The 18,201-nt window shown below is 45.2% G+C and overlaps 2 protein-coding genes across 3 annotated transcripts; both read right to left on the bottom strand.

The window, feature by feature from the left end:
- Positions 1–326: 326 nt before the first annotated feature.
- Positions 327–1,655, bottom strand: LOC101786659 (stress enhanced protein 2, chloroplastic). The gene is made up of 2 exons (XM_004976929.3): positions 1,218–1,655; positions 327–1,103 (listed from the first exon to the last, which is right to left on the bottom strand). The coding sequence occupies exons 1-2, from the start codon at positions 1,536–1,538 to the stop codon at positions 834–836; spliced, it is 591 nt and encodes a 196-aa protein (XP_004976986.1). The 5' UTR covers positions 1,539–1,655; the 3' UTR covers positions 327–833.
- A 4,539-nt stretch (positions 1,656–6,194) lies between these two features.
- On the bottom strand, positions 6,195–9,319 carry LOC101785998. Of its 2 annotated transcripts, none has more exons than XM_004976928.2 (2): positions 9,223–9,319; positions 6,195–6,697 (listed from the first exon to the last, which is right to left on the bottom strand). In XM_004976928.2, exons 1-2 carry the CDS (start codon positions 9,317–9,319, stop codon positions 6,552–6,554), a joined length of 243 nt encoding a protein of 80 aa, XP_004976985.1. In that variant the 3' UTR covers positions 6,195–6,551. The 2 variants fall into 2 exon arrangements, with proteins under 2 accessions (XP_004976985.1, XP_012703063.1); XM_012847609.2 differs by lacking the exon at positions 9,223–9,319 and adding an exon at positions 6,777–7,026.
- Between the last annotated feature and the right edge of the window lie 8,882 nt (positions 9,320–18,201).

Here is an 18,201-nt window from a genome sequence, read left to right as displayed (position 1 = left end):
TTGCCTTTCAAGTCCATGTACTAATGCCAACAGTTTATTGATTTGGTGTGATTTTTGCTCTGTACCGTAACTACACGCCTAATGGGCTCTTTTATCTGAAACTCCAATTCTGTTCGGCAGAGTAGGTTTGGGTGTGCATTGTTTGACCACTGATAATATTGTATATAGATAAAAGGCTCTTGTTTGACCAGTGATAGTATGGTATGGATAAAAGGCTCCAAGCAAATGCAATGAAGGTCAATTTGTAGCTCTGTCGATACAGAATTACAGACGATATTTCTTCAGATTCAGTGCACATAACACACAGTAATGGAGCGAAGGACACGTAAGAAACACAGCGTATAGATTTATCTCCACTCCATCGTAATATAATCTCAAGAGTCAACACTCCAGATTTGACTCCTGAAGAAAACACATGGTCTTGCTTACATGCTTCAGTCACTAATTACAATATCAGTATGTCTAATAGTAGGTACAGTTAACTTAAGGGGCTGATCCTCCCCGGTATACTATTTCTCTGAAGAGATCTACACATTTGACAACCTTGCAGGACTGCCTGACTGCAGAAAGGCACTCTGCTTGGGTTCCTACGCAGGCTGCAGATTTCTGATCACAGAACAACAGGAACATGATCCACGTCTGGCAATCTGGGATGCAGATCCATGTCTGAATCTGAACAAAAATTCAGATCAACTTGCTTGCCGTTGTGCAGCGACGACGAAGCTTGCGAAATATACGGATCTCAACAGCTCGATCTATCTGTAAATACTTGCTCATACTCTACGTATATACAGTACTCTCTACCTAGTCTTTATGCGTATATACGTGCATACTCATATGTCGTCGGACCAGTCCTGGGGCTCGCCCTCGGAGAAGAGCGCCTCGACGATGTTGTCGATGAGGGAGTCGACGAAGGCGTTGCACCCCAGCGTGAACATCTGGCCGATCCTGTTGCGCGCGCTGGAGGCCCACGCGAACGCCGCCGCGCAGGCCACCACGGCCACGCACACCCCCGCCGCCTCCTCAATCTCCATCGCGTCCAGCTTCTTGAACAGCGAGCTGCCCGTCGTCAGCTCCACCGCCACCGCCGCCGCGAACGCCACCTGCAGTAGCACCAGCACCGGATCAGACCATGCATCCAAGTCCAACATGTGCAAGCTGAGAGCCACGTCTGAACAAGGAGAAAGGAGGAAGGAGCAGATAATCTCATCGCTCACCATGGCGAGGCGGCCGGAGATGGTCTCGAAGTCCTGGCTCTTGCGGGAGCTCTCGATGTAGTCGGCCAGCGACGCGAAGAACGGGGAGGCGGCGCCGGAGCCGCCGGCCGAGTCCGCGGCCCCGCTCCCATCTTCCTCCCCGGCCAGGATCCTCCGCGTCACCACGCCGCTGCCGGCGCCGTAGGACCGCAGCGTGCAGAGCCGGGGCTGGAGCACCACCTTCCCGGCGTCGCGCTTCTTCGGCGGCGCGGGCACCGCCGCCGCCGCCGCCACCTTCTGCGGCGCCAGCTCGCAGACGATCGCGCGCGCCGCGGCCGCCATGGCGGGCTTCGTCCGTGTGCGTTCTCTCTCTGGACGGCACCGCGGACTTGAACGAGCTGCGATTCACTCGGCTTCTTGGAATCCGATCGCGATTCTGTGACTGTGAGTACCAATCGGCGACTGGCCACCCTTTTTGAATGTCCGTCTGGGACAGCGAGTGGCGGGCGACGCGGCCATTCACCGCCCGGTGAAGGTGAACACCCGCCTCGTGAGGCCGCCGAGGGCCCGCGGCGAGACGCCCGCACGCCGACACGTCGCGCCGGTGCGCTCGGCTGGCGGTGAATGGACCCTGGAGGCTGGAGCCCGGAATCATCTCCCGTCAGCTTCGCGCGCGGCCGCAAGATTGTCGCGTTCCCGTGTGTTCCAGCGGCCCACGCCACCGTTGCTTCGCCGAGGCGCCGGCGTGGGGCCGTGGGTGGGGCGCGCGAACGTGGCGGCGTTCTCGGACACAGCCGTTGCTATCGGCGCGGCAGGATCATGGAACACTTCTGCGCCGTCCGATCCCCATCCGACGGTTCTCGCTTTGCCTCTGACCTTTCTACCGTTCGTCCTGCGTACTGGGAGAGCGGCCATTCGGCATACGTGTTTTGATCAGGTGTGGACTATGACTGAGAATCTGCAACTGTTCCATGTTTGATCACTATGATTGTACGCAAATTTCTGGATCGAGATGCGCGATATTTTTAGATTAACTGTTCATAGCTTCAAGGGGCAATTTCGAGGCTTCATGATGCACCAGAGACCAGAAGGAACTTTGAGGCCGCAAAGCTATAGCTTTTGCAGGAGCTGTGGTTCCTGTCCAGAAATCATCAACTGGTTGTCAAGCTGTCCAAGTCGCCTCTCCTGCTAGGCTGCTAGCTCTTCACGCATTCACGGTGAGTTTGCGACCTTTTTGCAGCCTGCAGCAAAACGCGCGCAGCACGCGTTTTTCTGATGTTTGTGAGCTTTCAGAACTCCAGGTCCAGAAAAACGAACGGGACCTGACGCATCAGGGACGCTCCTAGATCGATCGTGTTCAAATGGTACTCTCTTTTTTTTTGTGGAAAAAATGAATAAAGCTAGCTCAGTATCTATCACGATAATTGATAGCAATACAGTACAACACCTGGCGACGGATGAATGAAGAAAGAGTACGAGGCTATCCATCCCCATCTCAAAGAGAAAAAAAATATAATAGAAAAACGTATATATTGTAGATATTGCTAGTATGTGTGTGTGATAGCCAAAGCTTCACGGGTCCTGCGCACACGTCTAGGTCTCTGGGATAACATGGAACGACCTTGTGCTCCATTCCATCCCTTTAACTATATTTTATCTATGAAAAAAATTCTAGTGTGTTTTCTATATAGCATGCATATGCATGTAAGAAAACACGCCAAAATTAAATAGTTGATATATATACAAATTTGTAGCTCGTGATGCCAGTACATATTGTATAATACTCCGTATATCCACAATGTGATATGCTTGTGTTGTGAGATGATAAGTTAATGGAAAAAGTCTTATTTACCTCCCTGGATAAAAGGTTGAGTCCGCGTTTTCACCCTAGAATCGAAAACCGTCCGTTCTGTCACCTCGTGCTATTAAAACTGGATACGTTACCTCCTTGACCCGATTCCACCGTGGTTTTATCCTATGTGGCAGTGACCTGGCAGCTGTTTTGATATGCGTATGTATTGTCACTGACATGTTAACAATTAAAAAAAAGTGGACCCCTTGAAACAGCGACGGACGGCGAGAACCCGAATTCGAGGACATGGCAGCTGGAGGCGTGCGCCCTGGGCATGGCCAGGCTGGCCAATCTTCCTCGGGTCAAGGCCGAGGCACACGCACCTGAGCGAGACGCTTCGTCATATCTTCTGTCTCCCATGCCTGCTTTCTCCTCTACCATGGCCAAGCACGCTAGCATCTCAAGCTCCAATTTCTTTTCAGCGAGTCAGCAACACACCAATCTCCAACACCCTCCTCTGCCCATCTCCATGAGCAAGAAATTCACCAACCCCTTCAAATTACATCCACCGAAGCCTCATACATGTCCTCTCCCCAATCCGCCCAACACAAGCACGTAGCTCACAACTCCAATTGTCTAGCAGTCGAGGTGGTCCGGAAGAAACTTGGCGGCGGTGAGGCTATGGAGACCATCCTGGCCATGGCGCGTTCTGGTGGGTGAGGGTATCGCGCGCGTCCTTTGTCGCTCATGCGAGACGGCAGCAGAGGTGCTGTTCTGCCTTTTGCGCGGAGGAGAAAAGGACGATAGGTGGGTCAACAAGGAAGAGAGACACTGATAGGTGGGTCCATGCCACGTAGGATTAGGGTTGTGGAGCTGACATGGATCCAACTCAGACAAAACCGGGTTGGAATCGGGCCTGGGAGGTCGGGTGTCCGGTTTTGTGAGATTAAGGTACCCGAATGGACGGTTTTTAAGTAAGGGTGGATAAGAGGACTCGGCCGATGGTTCAAGGGGGCCAAATAGGACTTTTTCCTAAGTTAATTAGTACTCCAGCGTGCAAAGTGACGCGTTAAATACAGCACGGGCTAGGCTGAGGTTGTCCGTAATGGATACATGGCCCAAAAACACAGTTAGGAATGCCCCCATACTCGGCCGTACTTGATAGACTCGGCCGGCCTTGCAGCTTGGCCCATGCCGTAAAAGTTGCTGGGTTTGGTTTTTTGCTAGCTATGCATCGGCCCGTACGGACTGAACTTCTACGTGGGGTTGGAAACTTGGAAAATTGAACCATCCAATTTTTAAATTTCTTCTGTGCAATTCCTTGATTTTGAACAGGGCTCATCCGTCAGTAATGGTAGACCAAATTTTTACCACTTAGGTCCCGTTTGATCCCTTCATTTTGAAGAAATTGGAATCTATTTAATGGAATAGGCTAATTTATCTTGAAATGTGGGATTCCACAACTTTCCAAATTTAGATATAAGCCTATGTTAAATTCATAGGATGGGAGATGGAAATTAATTCTATAGATTATGATCATTAGAATGGAATTTAATTCTTATAGCACGCTCTTCGACTCGCTTCCATGTAGCAGAAATGCAGTACATAAGTATCTCTCTCATATGGCAAACAATAATATACAAATATATTTTACGTACAATTATATTAGCTTAATTAATTAATTTGTATCTAAATTATAATTATTAGAATGGCATTTAATTCCGAAGATCCCAATGGTTGGAGCCTTACTGGTGGGTACTGCCGATCGAGGTGTGGTGTGGGACTGTGGGTCACCCACTCACCATGATCCATCACGCGCGTGCATGCGAGGATGTCCGCGACCGTAATCAGAGTCTCTGGATGGATCGTCGTCGTCCTGCATGTTTATCATATGGTTGGCGTCTTGGCAAGCACCTCAATAATGCTTTCGATAGCATTCTTAATCACTTTAATCTTTTTCTTCATTCTCATGTATGTAAAGGGAGCTCCATCAACTGCTCCGAGTATATCCACTGTCCTACGACGCGATGGCTGCCTTTAGATCAGCGGGAGATGAGCCGGCAAATTGCACTGTTATGTTTGTTAAAATATGACATGATCTTCTTGTTTTGCTGTCCCAAGTCTCTGGCGCCACATGAGAAAATCGTCTCGTTTGCCGTCCTACTATAGTCATCGGGTCCACACATGAGTTGGCCCCAAAAGAAGTGCATGGGAGACATGCACGCGTGACGTCCACGCTCTCTGACCAGTACGCATGATTCAAAATGGACCTCATCACAGATCGATCGCATCGTGTGCTTGTTGGTGTGTGGTGTTGTCGTTAGGGATGGAACGTACGTACTACCTCATGATGTGAGTGTGGTATTAGGTGTATGTCGCAATTCTTCTCATTTTTGAGAAATTGGTAACGGCAAAAGGAATCATCGACCTGTTCTGGGAGGAAGGAGGTCAAAAATCTTTAAATTAGTGTCGAAACTGAAAGACGCTGCTTTTTAGAGTGGCGAAAAATCCAAATTTCTCCTTATCCACTCTCAAAGTCTACGTCACCAGATTTCTTTTTCTTGTGCTACAATATTAATACATTATCACTTCTCTAGGAGTAACACAGATTTTCTTGAAAACATCCGAGAAGCTGCATGGTTAGTTACTTAAAATGCAGCATATATGGAGATTAGGGAGACACTAAAATGTGTACATCTCAGTGAATAGTGGCACTTTATTTTATTATGCTTCCCCTTTCATTTTAGGAATCCTTTTCCACTACTACCATCTTTTCTATTCTCAATGCGTATACCGTGCCCAAAATTAGAATGTTATCACGGTAGACTGGAGTTTGTATCATTGTTGTTGAATTTTTCTCTCTCGAAAGGATGATATTCAATCATTTTATTGGAAACTTTGTGACTATTTTCATTTCTCGTGGAGTGGTAAAGGGGCTGTAGCCTACATTTTTTTTACTTGTTTTGCAAATAAACTATAACATGTTCTCATTCAATAGATCGAACACAGATGAGTTTGTTTTTTTATTTGTTTTCTTGGCGGTTTTTGGCCGCAAAGACAATTCTGGATTCTGGTAGTGATCCTACTATAATGGGGATTGGATGCGTCTCATATAAATAGAACAGATGAGTTTGTTTGTTTAATCACGTAAATAGAACACATACAACAATAAGGCAGGAGTTTTGTGAAAATTTGAATATACACTGTTTAAACTGAAGGAAGGACCGAACTGATTAATGCATGCTTTAGGAACGAACACTGCAAGTTTGATCAACAAACATGCATGATACAGACAATGAGAACCTAATACCAAGCTCGACCATGAGCCAACAAAACATGACAAGTTGACAACAAGCTCACACACTCATACAGAGGTTACAAACTAAGAGGTCGAACACGCTCTGATCAAAATACATAACGGAAAAAGGACTGTGATACACATCCTTGCTTGAAAAGTTAAAAACACCAGCGGACATCTCCTTCTAAGGCCATGTAAGCATGCAAGCACACCGTATAGAGTCAGTCTGCGACTGCGACTAATCTCTATAGGTCCCTTGATCATGTCAGTTAACCTGAGGCTTCGTGCCACCTGACACGAATGGATCCGCGCTGCTCCTTGGTCTGATCTGAATGTTCTGTACCACAGTCACCTCCTCTTCAGTCGGAGAGACCTCTGCAGATGCCAACTTGGTGGGTTCATCTTGTGCACCTGCATGTAGTGAGAAGAAATGAACTACTTGCTTCAAAACCACCCTTTTTCAGAGCAGCAATAATGCTTGAACACTTACCTGCACCATCCTGGCTTTCGCTCCAGCCATAGCCCGTGACGCGATCGACGAGCCCGAAGAACATGTCCTTGAGCTGCGCGACGAAGTAGCTGGCCATATGGGAGCTAGCTAATCGTAACAGTTGGTTGAGGGAGTTGCAGAGCTGTGTGCTTAACGCTCTGTAGCAGCCGCTGATGCTACGAGCTACTGAGCTATACGATCTGCTCTGCTGTTTGAGCTGCGACTGGTGAGTCCTCTCGCTATCCCCGAGCGCCCCATTTATACACGGCGCGGCGTCACTGGAGGCCCACGCGGGCGAGGAGACATTGTTCAATAACCGCGTCATTTCTCAGACCCACGACGGAGTTTCTCTGATCGCGCGGTACGCATTCACATTCTCACATGTATCATATTGTTGGTGAGCAGCTCGGTTATTCTTCATCCACTTGCTTGGCACTTTGCCCACTTGCTTGGCACTTTTCAGCGTATATTAATAGACATCTCTGTGGTATGATACGATGGCTGGCAGATCGAGCAAATATTCCTGGAATGATGCAGAGTGTGGTCAGTGAGAAACCAGCAAATTGCATTAATATATTTGTTTTGCTTTACCAAGTCACGGGCGCCACATGAGAAATCGAGTCATTTGTCCCTCTACCTGTCCTCGACCTCGGAACAGGGCATCATGCTCGTTACTCCACATCTCTTGATGTGTTCATCACTTGGTCATGGTGATCTCAAGTGGCAAGGTAAAATTTGCTTACTCCCTCTATCCCAAAATATAGCTACGTTTAGTTTTTTTCAAATCAATTCTTTCTAACTGTGACTAAAAGTATCTTTAAAAATAATTTATTTCAAATAGCAGAGGTTACATAGTTGGTTTCATGATAAATCTACTAACATCATTTCTACGTTATTAGTTTCTACGATTATTTTACTATTAGTTTCTATGATTATTTTACTATTTGTATAGTCAAAATTGAAAATGTTTGAGTTTGAAAAAGTCTAAACATAGCTATATTCGGGGACGGGGGAGTATTTCATAACTCTTTTGTTATTTATACACATTTTTAGAAAATGGTATAACTATAATTTTTTGAAAAAAATATATTTAAATAACTTCAATCTAAAAGGAATTAATATATTTTCTTGTTACAGAACATAATTTATAAATGAGAATTTTATCTATATAATTTTTAGAAACATTATATGAATTAATTTATTTTGTAACACTTGTTGCTAAATTTCCTATTTTTTTTAAGAGCAAAGTGGTCATAACGCGCACATGCAGCTATCCTCATGTACAGATAGCCAAACGGGCGGTCCGACCTAGCCTGGCCCGAGCACGGTTTGGCCTGGCCCGTTTAGACCCACCATGGTACGCCCAGATAATAACCGTGCTGGCACATCGGCCGAATCAGCGGTCCAGGCCCGACACTAAGAGCTATTAGCTGTGCTGGGCTAGCCCGATGGCCCGTCAGGCCCATGAAGGCCCATCGTGCCCATTCTAGCCCAGCTCAGCTAAAAAAATCCTTCATCAAATTAAATTTTCGAAGGTAAAAATTTAGACGTATTGCATACAAACATATATATTCAAAGGTAATGCACGTACAAACACATATACAAATTACACCCGCCGTCCGTTAATCGTGCCAGGCCGGCCCGCCCCACGGGCTGACACAGCAGCCCAAGCCAGGCACTAAGGATGGGTCGGGTCAGTCCGAGCACGGCTAAGATCATGCCTGGTCAGGCTGGTACCGGGCCAAATTTTCGGGCCATGGGCTAGCCCACGAGCCTCGTGCCTTATTTCCATCTATATTCTCAGGTACCCTAGACATGGTGTCATGGTCCTAGAAAATTAAGCTTCCTCAACGGGGAGGTCTGCCAACGGGCGCCCGATGATTAGCTGCCGCTCTCGCGGTTATACATGCGGCATATGTTAGCGGACAGGTATGCGAGTCATGCTAGGGGAAATACGGTTAAACTTGGAGAAAGTTTGGAAGTGCCTTATTATGAACATTACAAGTCCGGTCAACATACACGACACACAACTTGGATCGCTAGCGGTAGAATGAAATGAACTTAGACCGCTAGCAGCGTCAGAATTGCAATGAACGAAATAAAAAGGATTACAGCAAGTGGGACACACATTTGCAATGTCATTGCTTAAGCACACGGACACAGAGCAATGTCATCTCAAGGGCAGGGAACCACCCTGCAGTCTGCAAAGACAATGACCTAAACCACCCCGGGCTGTGACCCTGCAGATACAGTGGGATCCACGCTTCTTGCTCTGATCACAACGCGCTCTACCGCAGCCACTTCTTCAGTCCGAGTGGCCTCTTTTGCACCTGCAGTAGGTGAAGAGGAGACGTTGAACAACTAACTCAACCTACTGTTTTCGATCTCAGCTGGACCTTTTCTCAAATTCATCAGGGTGTCACCTCATGCATAGTCAATACGTTACCTGCAGAATTCTTCTGGTTTTCGTCACGACCATAGCCCGTGACGCGCTCGACGAGGACGAAGAACATGTCCTTCAGCTGCGCGGCAATGCTGGCCATGGAAGAGCGTTCGAGTTATCACTAGCTACTACGTACAGTGAAGAGTGAAGCCACTACTACGTGCCACCGGTATGAAGTCTGAACTCTAAACTTCTTACCGAGCTTAACTGATTATTGCTGGCGTTGCCTTTACCGTCTGGCGAGGCCGCAAGGCGCCAAGGCCCATGCGCGCGTGCCTGCACAGCACCTACCACTTAGCTTTCCGGCCGGGTCTCAAAAAACAAAACTTAGCTTCCCGGCCCAGGACCGACTCGAAAGTTCTTGCGCGCGCTCCCCCCTGTAAACATTGTGTATGTCTCGCTAATCTCTTGATCAGTTGTTTATTAATTAACAAATTAATTTATTCGTGTAATGAAGGGTTGGGTTGGTGATTGCCCATAGTGCCAGTGTGTACTCATCCACTCTGTGTGATGATACTATGATGCAATGGATGACGTGACTAATAATGATCTAACAAGTCGTATCAGTACAACGTGATCATATCAGTACGGAGTTATCACCAAAACAACACTTAAAATGTGCCTATAACAAGCGTCAACATAGGGGGCATAGCCCTCAAAACTCCTTTTCAAGTCCCTTTTTATTAAGGATAAAACTGAGTGATGTCCATATATATACATGTCCATGATTAAATTTTCATGCATATAGTGACTTTCTCAGTTAATAACATAACAATAACCATTATGAAGCATATCATTATTTACAAAACGATCATAAGGTCTAAAATAATAGATTACACATAGTAGTCTATTGCAGCGGAAGGCAGTCAACTTATTAGGGTACGCTAGCCTAGTATTCCAAATCTTCATGATATGGCTTCTTCTTCTTCATATCCCTAGGGAGAGTGAATACGCGTAGATGACCTCCATAAGTGTGGAAAACTATGATATGTAGGGCTTAATCACAAGGAAGATTTTATTTTAATTAAGTAATTAAATATATTATTATTGTTGCAAGACTTCACAATCAAAATCAACTTAAGGTTAACCCACTTATAACTACACCAACTTGATCATGAGCATCATTGATTCGTTGTTATAACAGTTTTTAACACTACGCAAAGGTTGCACAATTTTACCAATGAGTCATATTGCCCATTAATAATGTCAGGGATTGCAAGTCCCTTCATACATTGCTGAGATGTATATGGGCTAGGTACACTATAAAGCCTTTATATAGGTTCTCCCGTGCGATTAACCATGCTCTAGGTCCGAAGACCCCTCATCGAGCCATGCCAAACTTTCCAGTGGACCAAGCCCCTCATCAGTTCAACCTAACAGTACAGGCCGCTGGAGTACCCTACTTAATCAGCTAAGACCATTGCCCATCTAGTTCTTGTGGTTGCATGTTTCATCTTGTGTGGTCACTCCATTTATTTTATATCCTATCGTTATTTAAATTATACCTAGAAAATACTTTTATGTTTCAAATAATTCCACGTACTTTTCATTTAATTAATTACAAAGAAATGGAAATTTAAGCAAAAGTGGCATCATCCAAGTTTGTAGCCTAAAAGGCTGTAATAGACTCCTCATCAAAATCTTGTTATTACGGGGTTATTTTGATATTGTGAAGATTTTTTATGGAGATTTCAAACTTGTGGAGATTCCGGTACATTTGAGGTTTCTGCAGTCTGCTGAGAAGCTGCATTTAGATGCAAGTTTTCTAGCTCCCGTTCGTTCCGTTGCGTCCCCTTTGGGCTCACGGTGCTTCTTCACGATGCTTACTTGGGACTACCAACCAAATTTTTCAAAGGCCCACATAAGCTCATTTCTTTTTCTACGATGAGTTCTTGGCATATTTCATCAAGAAACAGATATTACAGAAAAACTTAGCACGATGCCAACTTGGACTAAGAACCATCTCTCACTGTAAAATGAGACTATATATAGGTACGCACTGACTGAAAAACGTCCAAGGCCCATAGACACTAAGCTGATGACGGACCTGCTTGTGACTGAACAAAATCCGACAATAAGAAGATTGAAGCCCGCCCTCTGCTTAGAGCTCAGCCTCATTGATACACTGCTGGAAGCTTGAGAAAGGGTCTATCAAATATTCAAATTACTAACTCCATGAACATTTATTATCATTACAAGTAGCCCAAGCGAGAAACATGCACGGCAGACGCCAAGAAGATATAGCAAGCCCACACGCTCAGAGGGGATACAATGCAATTACAAGACGAACACGCTAAGTCGATCACAATGCATGCAAGCAAATCAAAAGGATTGCACACGGCTGGGACGCACACAACGAGGAGCCAAAACACCAGCCGGCAGGCGTCATCCTCCCAGAAGCGCCAGCCCGGGAACCATGTGTAGCGAAGGCGATGTTTCAGCCAGGTAGCCCTCGACATCAATCAATTAACCGGAACCTGTGAGCCTCCTGACACGGGGGGATCGACGGAGCTTCTTGTCCTGATCTCGTGGGGCTGCACCACAGGCACTCGTTCCTCAGTCCGGGAAACCCTATCCGCCTCGGCGCGGGAGGCGCCGTAGCCTGTGACGCGCTCGACGAGGCCAAAGAACATGTCCTTGAGCTGCGAGGCGAAGCTGGCCATGGGAGCTTCTGCGAGCTGTGTGGAGTTGCGCTAAGCGCTTGCTATTGCACAGTAGTTGCGCCGCGCACCGGGTCTGAGACTCTGATCGAGCTCTCCAAGCTTCTTGGCTGGCTTGATGGTTTTAGTGGCGACTGGTGAGTGCTCGTTCCATCAGCGAGTACCCGATTTATACACGGCCAAGGAGAAGGTCACGAAGCACGTCAGGCTTGCCGCACCAGCAATATGCCCACGCGACGTCGCGTGTGGGAGGATATTCAGAATCGGAGGTGCTTCGATCGCGCGTTGCATTTGTCGCATCGGATCGAATCGGATCGTGTCGGTGGTACCCCGGCCCGCATGTGTATCATATGGTCAGCGACTGGACAGCACCTCAATTAGGCTCTCAATCGCATCATCATCTTTTCTTATTCAAGTAATAATAAGGCTGATCAGCTGCAGTACTAGCACTGCTATATTATAATTTATACCATTGCTGGCCAGTATCTGCTGCATTCTTTCATTCGTAAAAAATAAAATAGAAAAGCTGCTATCAGTACGTGGACTAAATGAACTTTGGAACCAGAAAAAAAAACTGTGTGTACACCACTTTGGACCATCGTACCATTGCTGATCTGAGGCTGGCCAAAAATGGAGAAAAACCAAAGTCCCGTTCGCAGAGTCTAGCTACGACTCATCAACTCCAATTTTATAACTGATTTTGTGCACATACCTCACACAAACTTAGGGGGTGTTTGGTTTCACGGACTAAAGTTTAGTCCGTGTCACATCAAATATTTATGTACTAATTAGAAGTATTAAATATAGACTAATTACAAAACTAATTGCATAGATGGAGGTAATTCACGAGACGAATCTATTAAGCCTAATTAATACATGATTAGCACACATTTACTGTAGCATCACATTGTCAAATCATGGACTAATTAGTCTTAATAAATTCGTATCGTGAATTAGCCTCCATCTATGCAATTGGTTTTATAATTAACATATATTTAAAACTCCTAATTAATATCTAAACATTCGATGTGACATGATCTAAACTTTAGACTAAAGAACCAAACAGGCCCTTAACACGCTACCACAATGCCTATGTTTTGTAGCGCTACCACAATGCCTATGTTTTGTAGCGCGTTACTTTTCACGATTAGTTACAAAGCTTCAAAGATGCTAGTGCAAAAATGTAGCACTCTGCCTTTTTGTAGGTTTTTGAACTATCAGAGCTCCAACGTGTGAGAACGATGGACTGAACATCTCCCAACTCACATATTAATTAGAAACTAAGCCAACAGCGCACCATGCATCGTACTATTATATTATTAAATATAGAGAGATTCTAATATTTATGCCTTTTTAAAATACTTATCTCTTAAAATTGCCAGCGTGTACATAACCATATCATGAGTTGATATACTAGCACTGGTAATTTTATATCAGGAGATACTTTATTAGTTGCTATTCCTAAAGCACTAAGCTTATATGTGCAAGATTCACCTAAAGAGCTGCTAACACCATTTTTTGAGAGAGGAAGTGTATATTAAGCATGGATCTATGTTGTTAGCTTGATCATACAATCAGCTTGTGTATCAATAAGAGTTTCTCTTTTTTGAAGAAGAAGAAGAAAGGAAGGAGCACTGCCGATTCATTTAAGGAGATAGAAAGTGCGGTTTACAATAAGTTCGATATTACATAAATTGATGATCTCAAACTCAAATGACTTGACTAATGACATTAAAGATTAAAGATATCTCTAACCCAATTCTAGGTTACCACATGCCATCCTCTTCATATTGATATCTTCCTGGATCCTGCATACCACCCTGGTCAGGGCGTAAACTTTTGCCTTCAAAAACTCTTATGTTTCTTTCCTTCCATATATTTCATGTAGTGTACATGAGGTAAGCTGCCACTGATTTTCTTTGTTTCTCGATGACCTTGTTCAAGGACTTTGTCCACCACTCCTCTGCATGAGCATACCAAATAGCTTTGCTGTCAAAGGAGTTGTATGTTCCTTGTAGTTGTGCTATATATGCTAATTTAGAAGTGTAGGAACCATTCCCAATCAATTTCCAGACTATCTTGTCTTCTTGGTCATTGAGTTGCACATTTTGCACCAAATCCCAGAGCATGACAAATTCTACCATTTCCTCTCCTGTACTCATCCTCCACAGGCCTCTGGTCCAGTTGTGATCTGTTATGTTGTTATGTCTTCTCTTACTATTTTGTTCTTCCTCCAGGCTAACTTGTAAAGTTGTGGTGCTATGTCTCTTGGGCTCTTCCTTGCAGCCATGAGCACCACCAGAACTTTTCTCTATTTCCATTCCCATTTGTTACAGTTGTGCTTGTCTGAATAATTGCTTGTCAATTTCATCACATGGGGGCAAAATTCCCACCCATGGTCTATCAATTTCTATCCATTCAAACCACAGCCATCTCAGATGCAGTGCTCTACTGAATGTTTGTAGTTCAAGAATACCAAGTCCCGCAGCTCTTTTGGCAGTGCAGCTCTTTTCCATTTCACCAGGCAGTGTCCACTACTTACCTCCTCAGATCCTTTCCATAGAAAGTTTCTCCTGATTTTATCTATTCTCTTTGCTGCCCATTTCTTTATAGAGAAAATTGTGAGGAAGTATATAGGCATTGCTGTCAACACTGATCGGACAAGTGTAATTCTTCCAGCTTTATCCATGAGCTTCCCTTTCCAACCAGGAAGTTTTCCTACAGTTTTGTCTATGAGTGACTGGATCTCCACTCTTTTAAGTTGTCTCAAGCTCAGAGGTAGTCCTAGGTATTTACAAGGGAAGTTTTTGATCTCACACGGCATGCTCTGTAGGACTTCCTATAGATCAATAACCTCACATCTTATTGGATATGCAACACTCTTGCTAAGGTTCACTTTTAGTCCTAAGGCTCTGACAAATGCATCCAAAATCTGTTTACGATTTCTATCTCTTCTTTCTTTGGATTGATGAAAATGACTGCATCATCTGCATATAAACTTATCCTGATCTTTGCTGCTCGATTTTGAATTGCCATAAGGACTGATTCATTTTCTACCAGCTATAAAAACCTTTGGAGAGAAGAATGAACAACATTGGAGATAAGGGATCTCGCTGTCTCAACCCAGTTCTGTGCCTGAGCTTGATTGTTTTTTATCCATTTACCAATATTGATGATGTGGCTGATGAAAGCAGTGTAGATATCCATCCCCTCCATCTAGCCCCAAACCCCATGGTTACCAAAACCTCCATCAAATAATCCCATCTCATTGTGTCAAAGGCTTTTTCTATGTCCAATTTGAGAAAAAGAGCCAGCCCTATGACATCTCAGACCAACTAAGGATGAATTGAGCCCACTAGAGATCCATGTGAGTGGCATGGTATGTGTGTGGATAATAGCCCCACTTTGCTAGTTGAGGGTAGGTTTCACCAACATATAAATCCAAGTGCCAAATGCATTTCAACCCCCAGGGTTAACCCTTTTACACGAAGCGAGGACGAAAGCGTAAGCGAGGTTGATGCGAGTGCATGTTTTACTCTGCATGCGAGTAGGACCGAGCCGTATTTAGGACTGGGGCATTACAATTGGTATCAGAACCGACCCTCGCGGTTACACGGGTGTGTGCGTGCTTGGGGCGCGGACATATGGCGCATGGCGCGTGTGGGTCCTGTGTGGTCACAAGGCATGGCATATGTGCCGGCACTAGACGCATGGACATATGCTAAGAGGGAAAATTCCTGGTCAAGTGTGCATGTATGTTGCCAACGAGGACGTCAGGTCCTTTAGGGGGGTGTATGTGACATCTCGGACCAACTAAGAATGAATTGAGCCCATTAGAGTCCCATGTGAGTGGCATGGCATGTGTGTGGATAATAGTCTCACCGTGCTAGTTGAGGGTGGATTTCACCAACATATAAACCCAAGTGCTAAATGCATTCCAACTTCCAGGGTTAACCCTTTTACGCGAAGTGAGGATGAAAGTGTAAGCGGGGTTGATGCGAGTGCGTATTTTACTCTGCGTGCGAGTAGGACTGAGCCATATTTGGGACTAGGGCGTCACAAGGCCTCTTCACTTTGTGCAGTTACTTTATGAGATTCTGTGTGTATTCAGAAATTTTGACAACCTTGCATCCAACAACTTTGAAATGATCTTTTCCACACTGCTAGTTAAGTTTATTGGCCTGAAGTCTGTTATAGTCTTTGCTTGTGATGTCTTTGGAATTAACACAATGTATGCAGAATTAAGAAGGTTGAAATGCTGTCCATGCTGATTGTAAAAATATTGTAATGAAACTTTGATGTCCTCTTTAATTATTTCCCAACAGCACTTGAAAAACTTCCCAATGTGCCTTTTCAGAGTCCATTTCCATTATTGTTGCTTTGATCTCTTCAGTGAATTCTTCTTCCAAGCATTCCAGATTGTGCGTCTACATGCTTAAGGCCTCCCAGTTTAGAGTTTCTGCCTAGTTTCTTCAGTTCTCAGGATCTCCTGGAAGTGTGCCAGTATTGCTGCCTCCTTGTCTTTTTTAGATGGACTACCCCTATCTTGTTTCTAGGCTTTGTAGGAAATTCTTTCTTCTTCTCCCATTTACTCCCAGATAGAAGAATTTGGAGCTGGCATCTCCAACTTTTATGTATGTTATTTGTCTAGCTCTTAGAGGCCGTCATTGCAAGGTATATGTTCTTGAGGTCTCTTTTAAGTAACAGTTCAGCTTGACTCAGTGCCCTGTGTTCCTGAACCACATACTCAATAAGAGTTTCACGCAGCCAATTTCTCTGGGCTCTGGGCTTGGTTTCTCTTGGACTACCACCGTAATATTTCTTATGCAATCACCTTTTATCTCATCAGATCACGTAACTAAAACACACAAATGATACAGAAACTTGGAGTAAAATACACTTGAAGGCTCGAAAGACAGACAAAGTCGATCATGAGTCGATACATCAATATAGCAACCACACATGCGTGCTTATTGCAGACACGGGACAACACATGAATACATCATTGCATGAAAGCTGAGAGAACACTTTTGCAGGCGTCGCCTCAAGGCAGGACCGGGCTGAGAAATTAAAACCCTAATACACACTAATTGACCTGAGGCTTGGAGCCCTCGGAAACAATGGGATCTACGCTTCTTGGCCTGATCTCATTGCGCTGCACTACACTCAATCGATCTCCAGTCCCGGACGATGAACCCTGGTCCTCGCTGTCGTTGCGGCTGCCGTAGCCCGTGACGCGCTCGACGATGACGAAGAGCATGTCCTTGAGCTGCGTGGCGAAGCTGGCCATCGGACTGTCTGCCTGAATATAGCTGTGAGGAGCTATCTGATGATCGATGTGCTCACTGCTGCGTACACACACTCGCTGGCCTGGGCTCAACGCTACCGAGCTCTGCTTGGCTGTGTGCTTGAAGTGGTCTCAGGAGCGGCTGATGAGTGCTCTCGCTGCCACCGAGTGCTGATTTATACACGGCGAAGCTCACCAGATGCATCTGCCGGTTTGCCGACATGCAGGCCCCACACGGCATGCGTGCGAGAGGATATTCAGTATCGCCTCGTCCATGGCTGATGGAATCGATCGAATCGAATTTCTCGATCCGTGAGCATGTGTATCATATGCTTGGCGAGCACCTCAAAATTAAAATCTCCATCACACTGCACGTATAGCAGGCGCTTTTTGTGATACAATATATGCAGTTGCTGGCGCAGCTAATACTATTATAGTGGAGTGTGTGAACATGAACTAGCAAGTTGCGCTTTTATGTGCGGTACGGTCTGACCAGTGATGTTGTTATATGTTGACCCAACTCTTGGGCGTCACATGCGAAATCTCGATGATTGTCCCTCTACCTGTTTTGGCCTGGAAACAGACAGGAATGATCGTCATTCCACATGTTGGACATGCTCTCGTAGCGCTCACCATCAAGCGTGGTTCATGGACACATGCATGAGCACTCGCGTACGGTGGCACGGCGTTATTGGTGGTATGGCGCATGTTTGGTGGAAGTGGAATCACCGTCCAGGGTTTGCAATCAGCTCCATTTCATGTATGTGGTGAGCTCGGCATAACAATATCCTTCAAAAAATGTGTAGAATAAGAAAGCGAAAAACTATGTCCATTTCCCCAAAAAAATTTAGGTGCGCTTCAATTGTCTGGAAATTAATTGTTATCTCTTAACCATGCACAGAGCTCAAAGTCACAACACTATGTCTGTTGCATGTTGGTGGGAAAATGACTTTAAAGTGACAAAACTACTTTTTTTTTAAGGACAAACTGTGGGGGAGTTCCCCATAGTACTTTGATTTTCATTATATAAAGAGG

Source organism: Setaria italica, chromosome VII (genome assembly GCF_000263155.2).
Source record: "Setaria italica strain Yugu1 chromosome VII, Setaria_italica_v2.0, whole genome shotgun sequence".
NCBI classification, from domain to species: domain Eukaryota; kingdom Viridiplantae; phylum Streptophyta; class Magnoliopsida; order Poales; family Poaceae; genus Setaria; species Setaria italica.
This window is presented reverse-complemented; position numbering and strand designations above follow the sequence as displayed.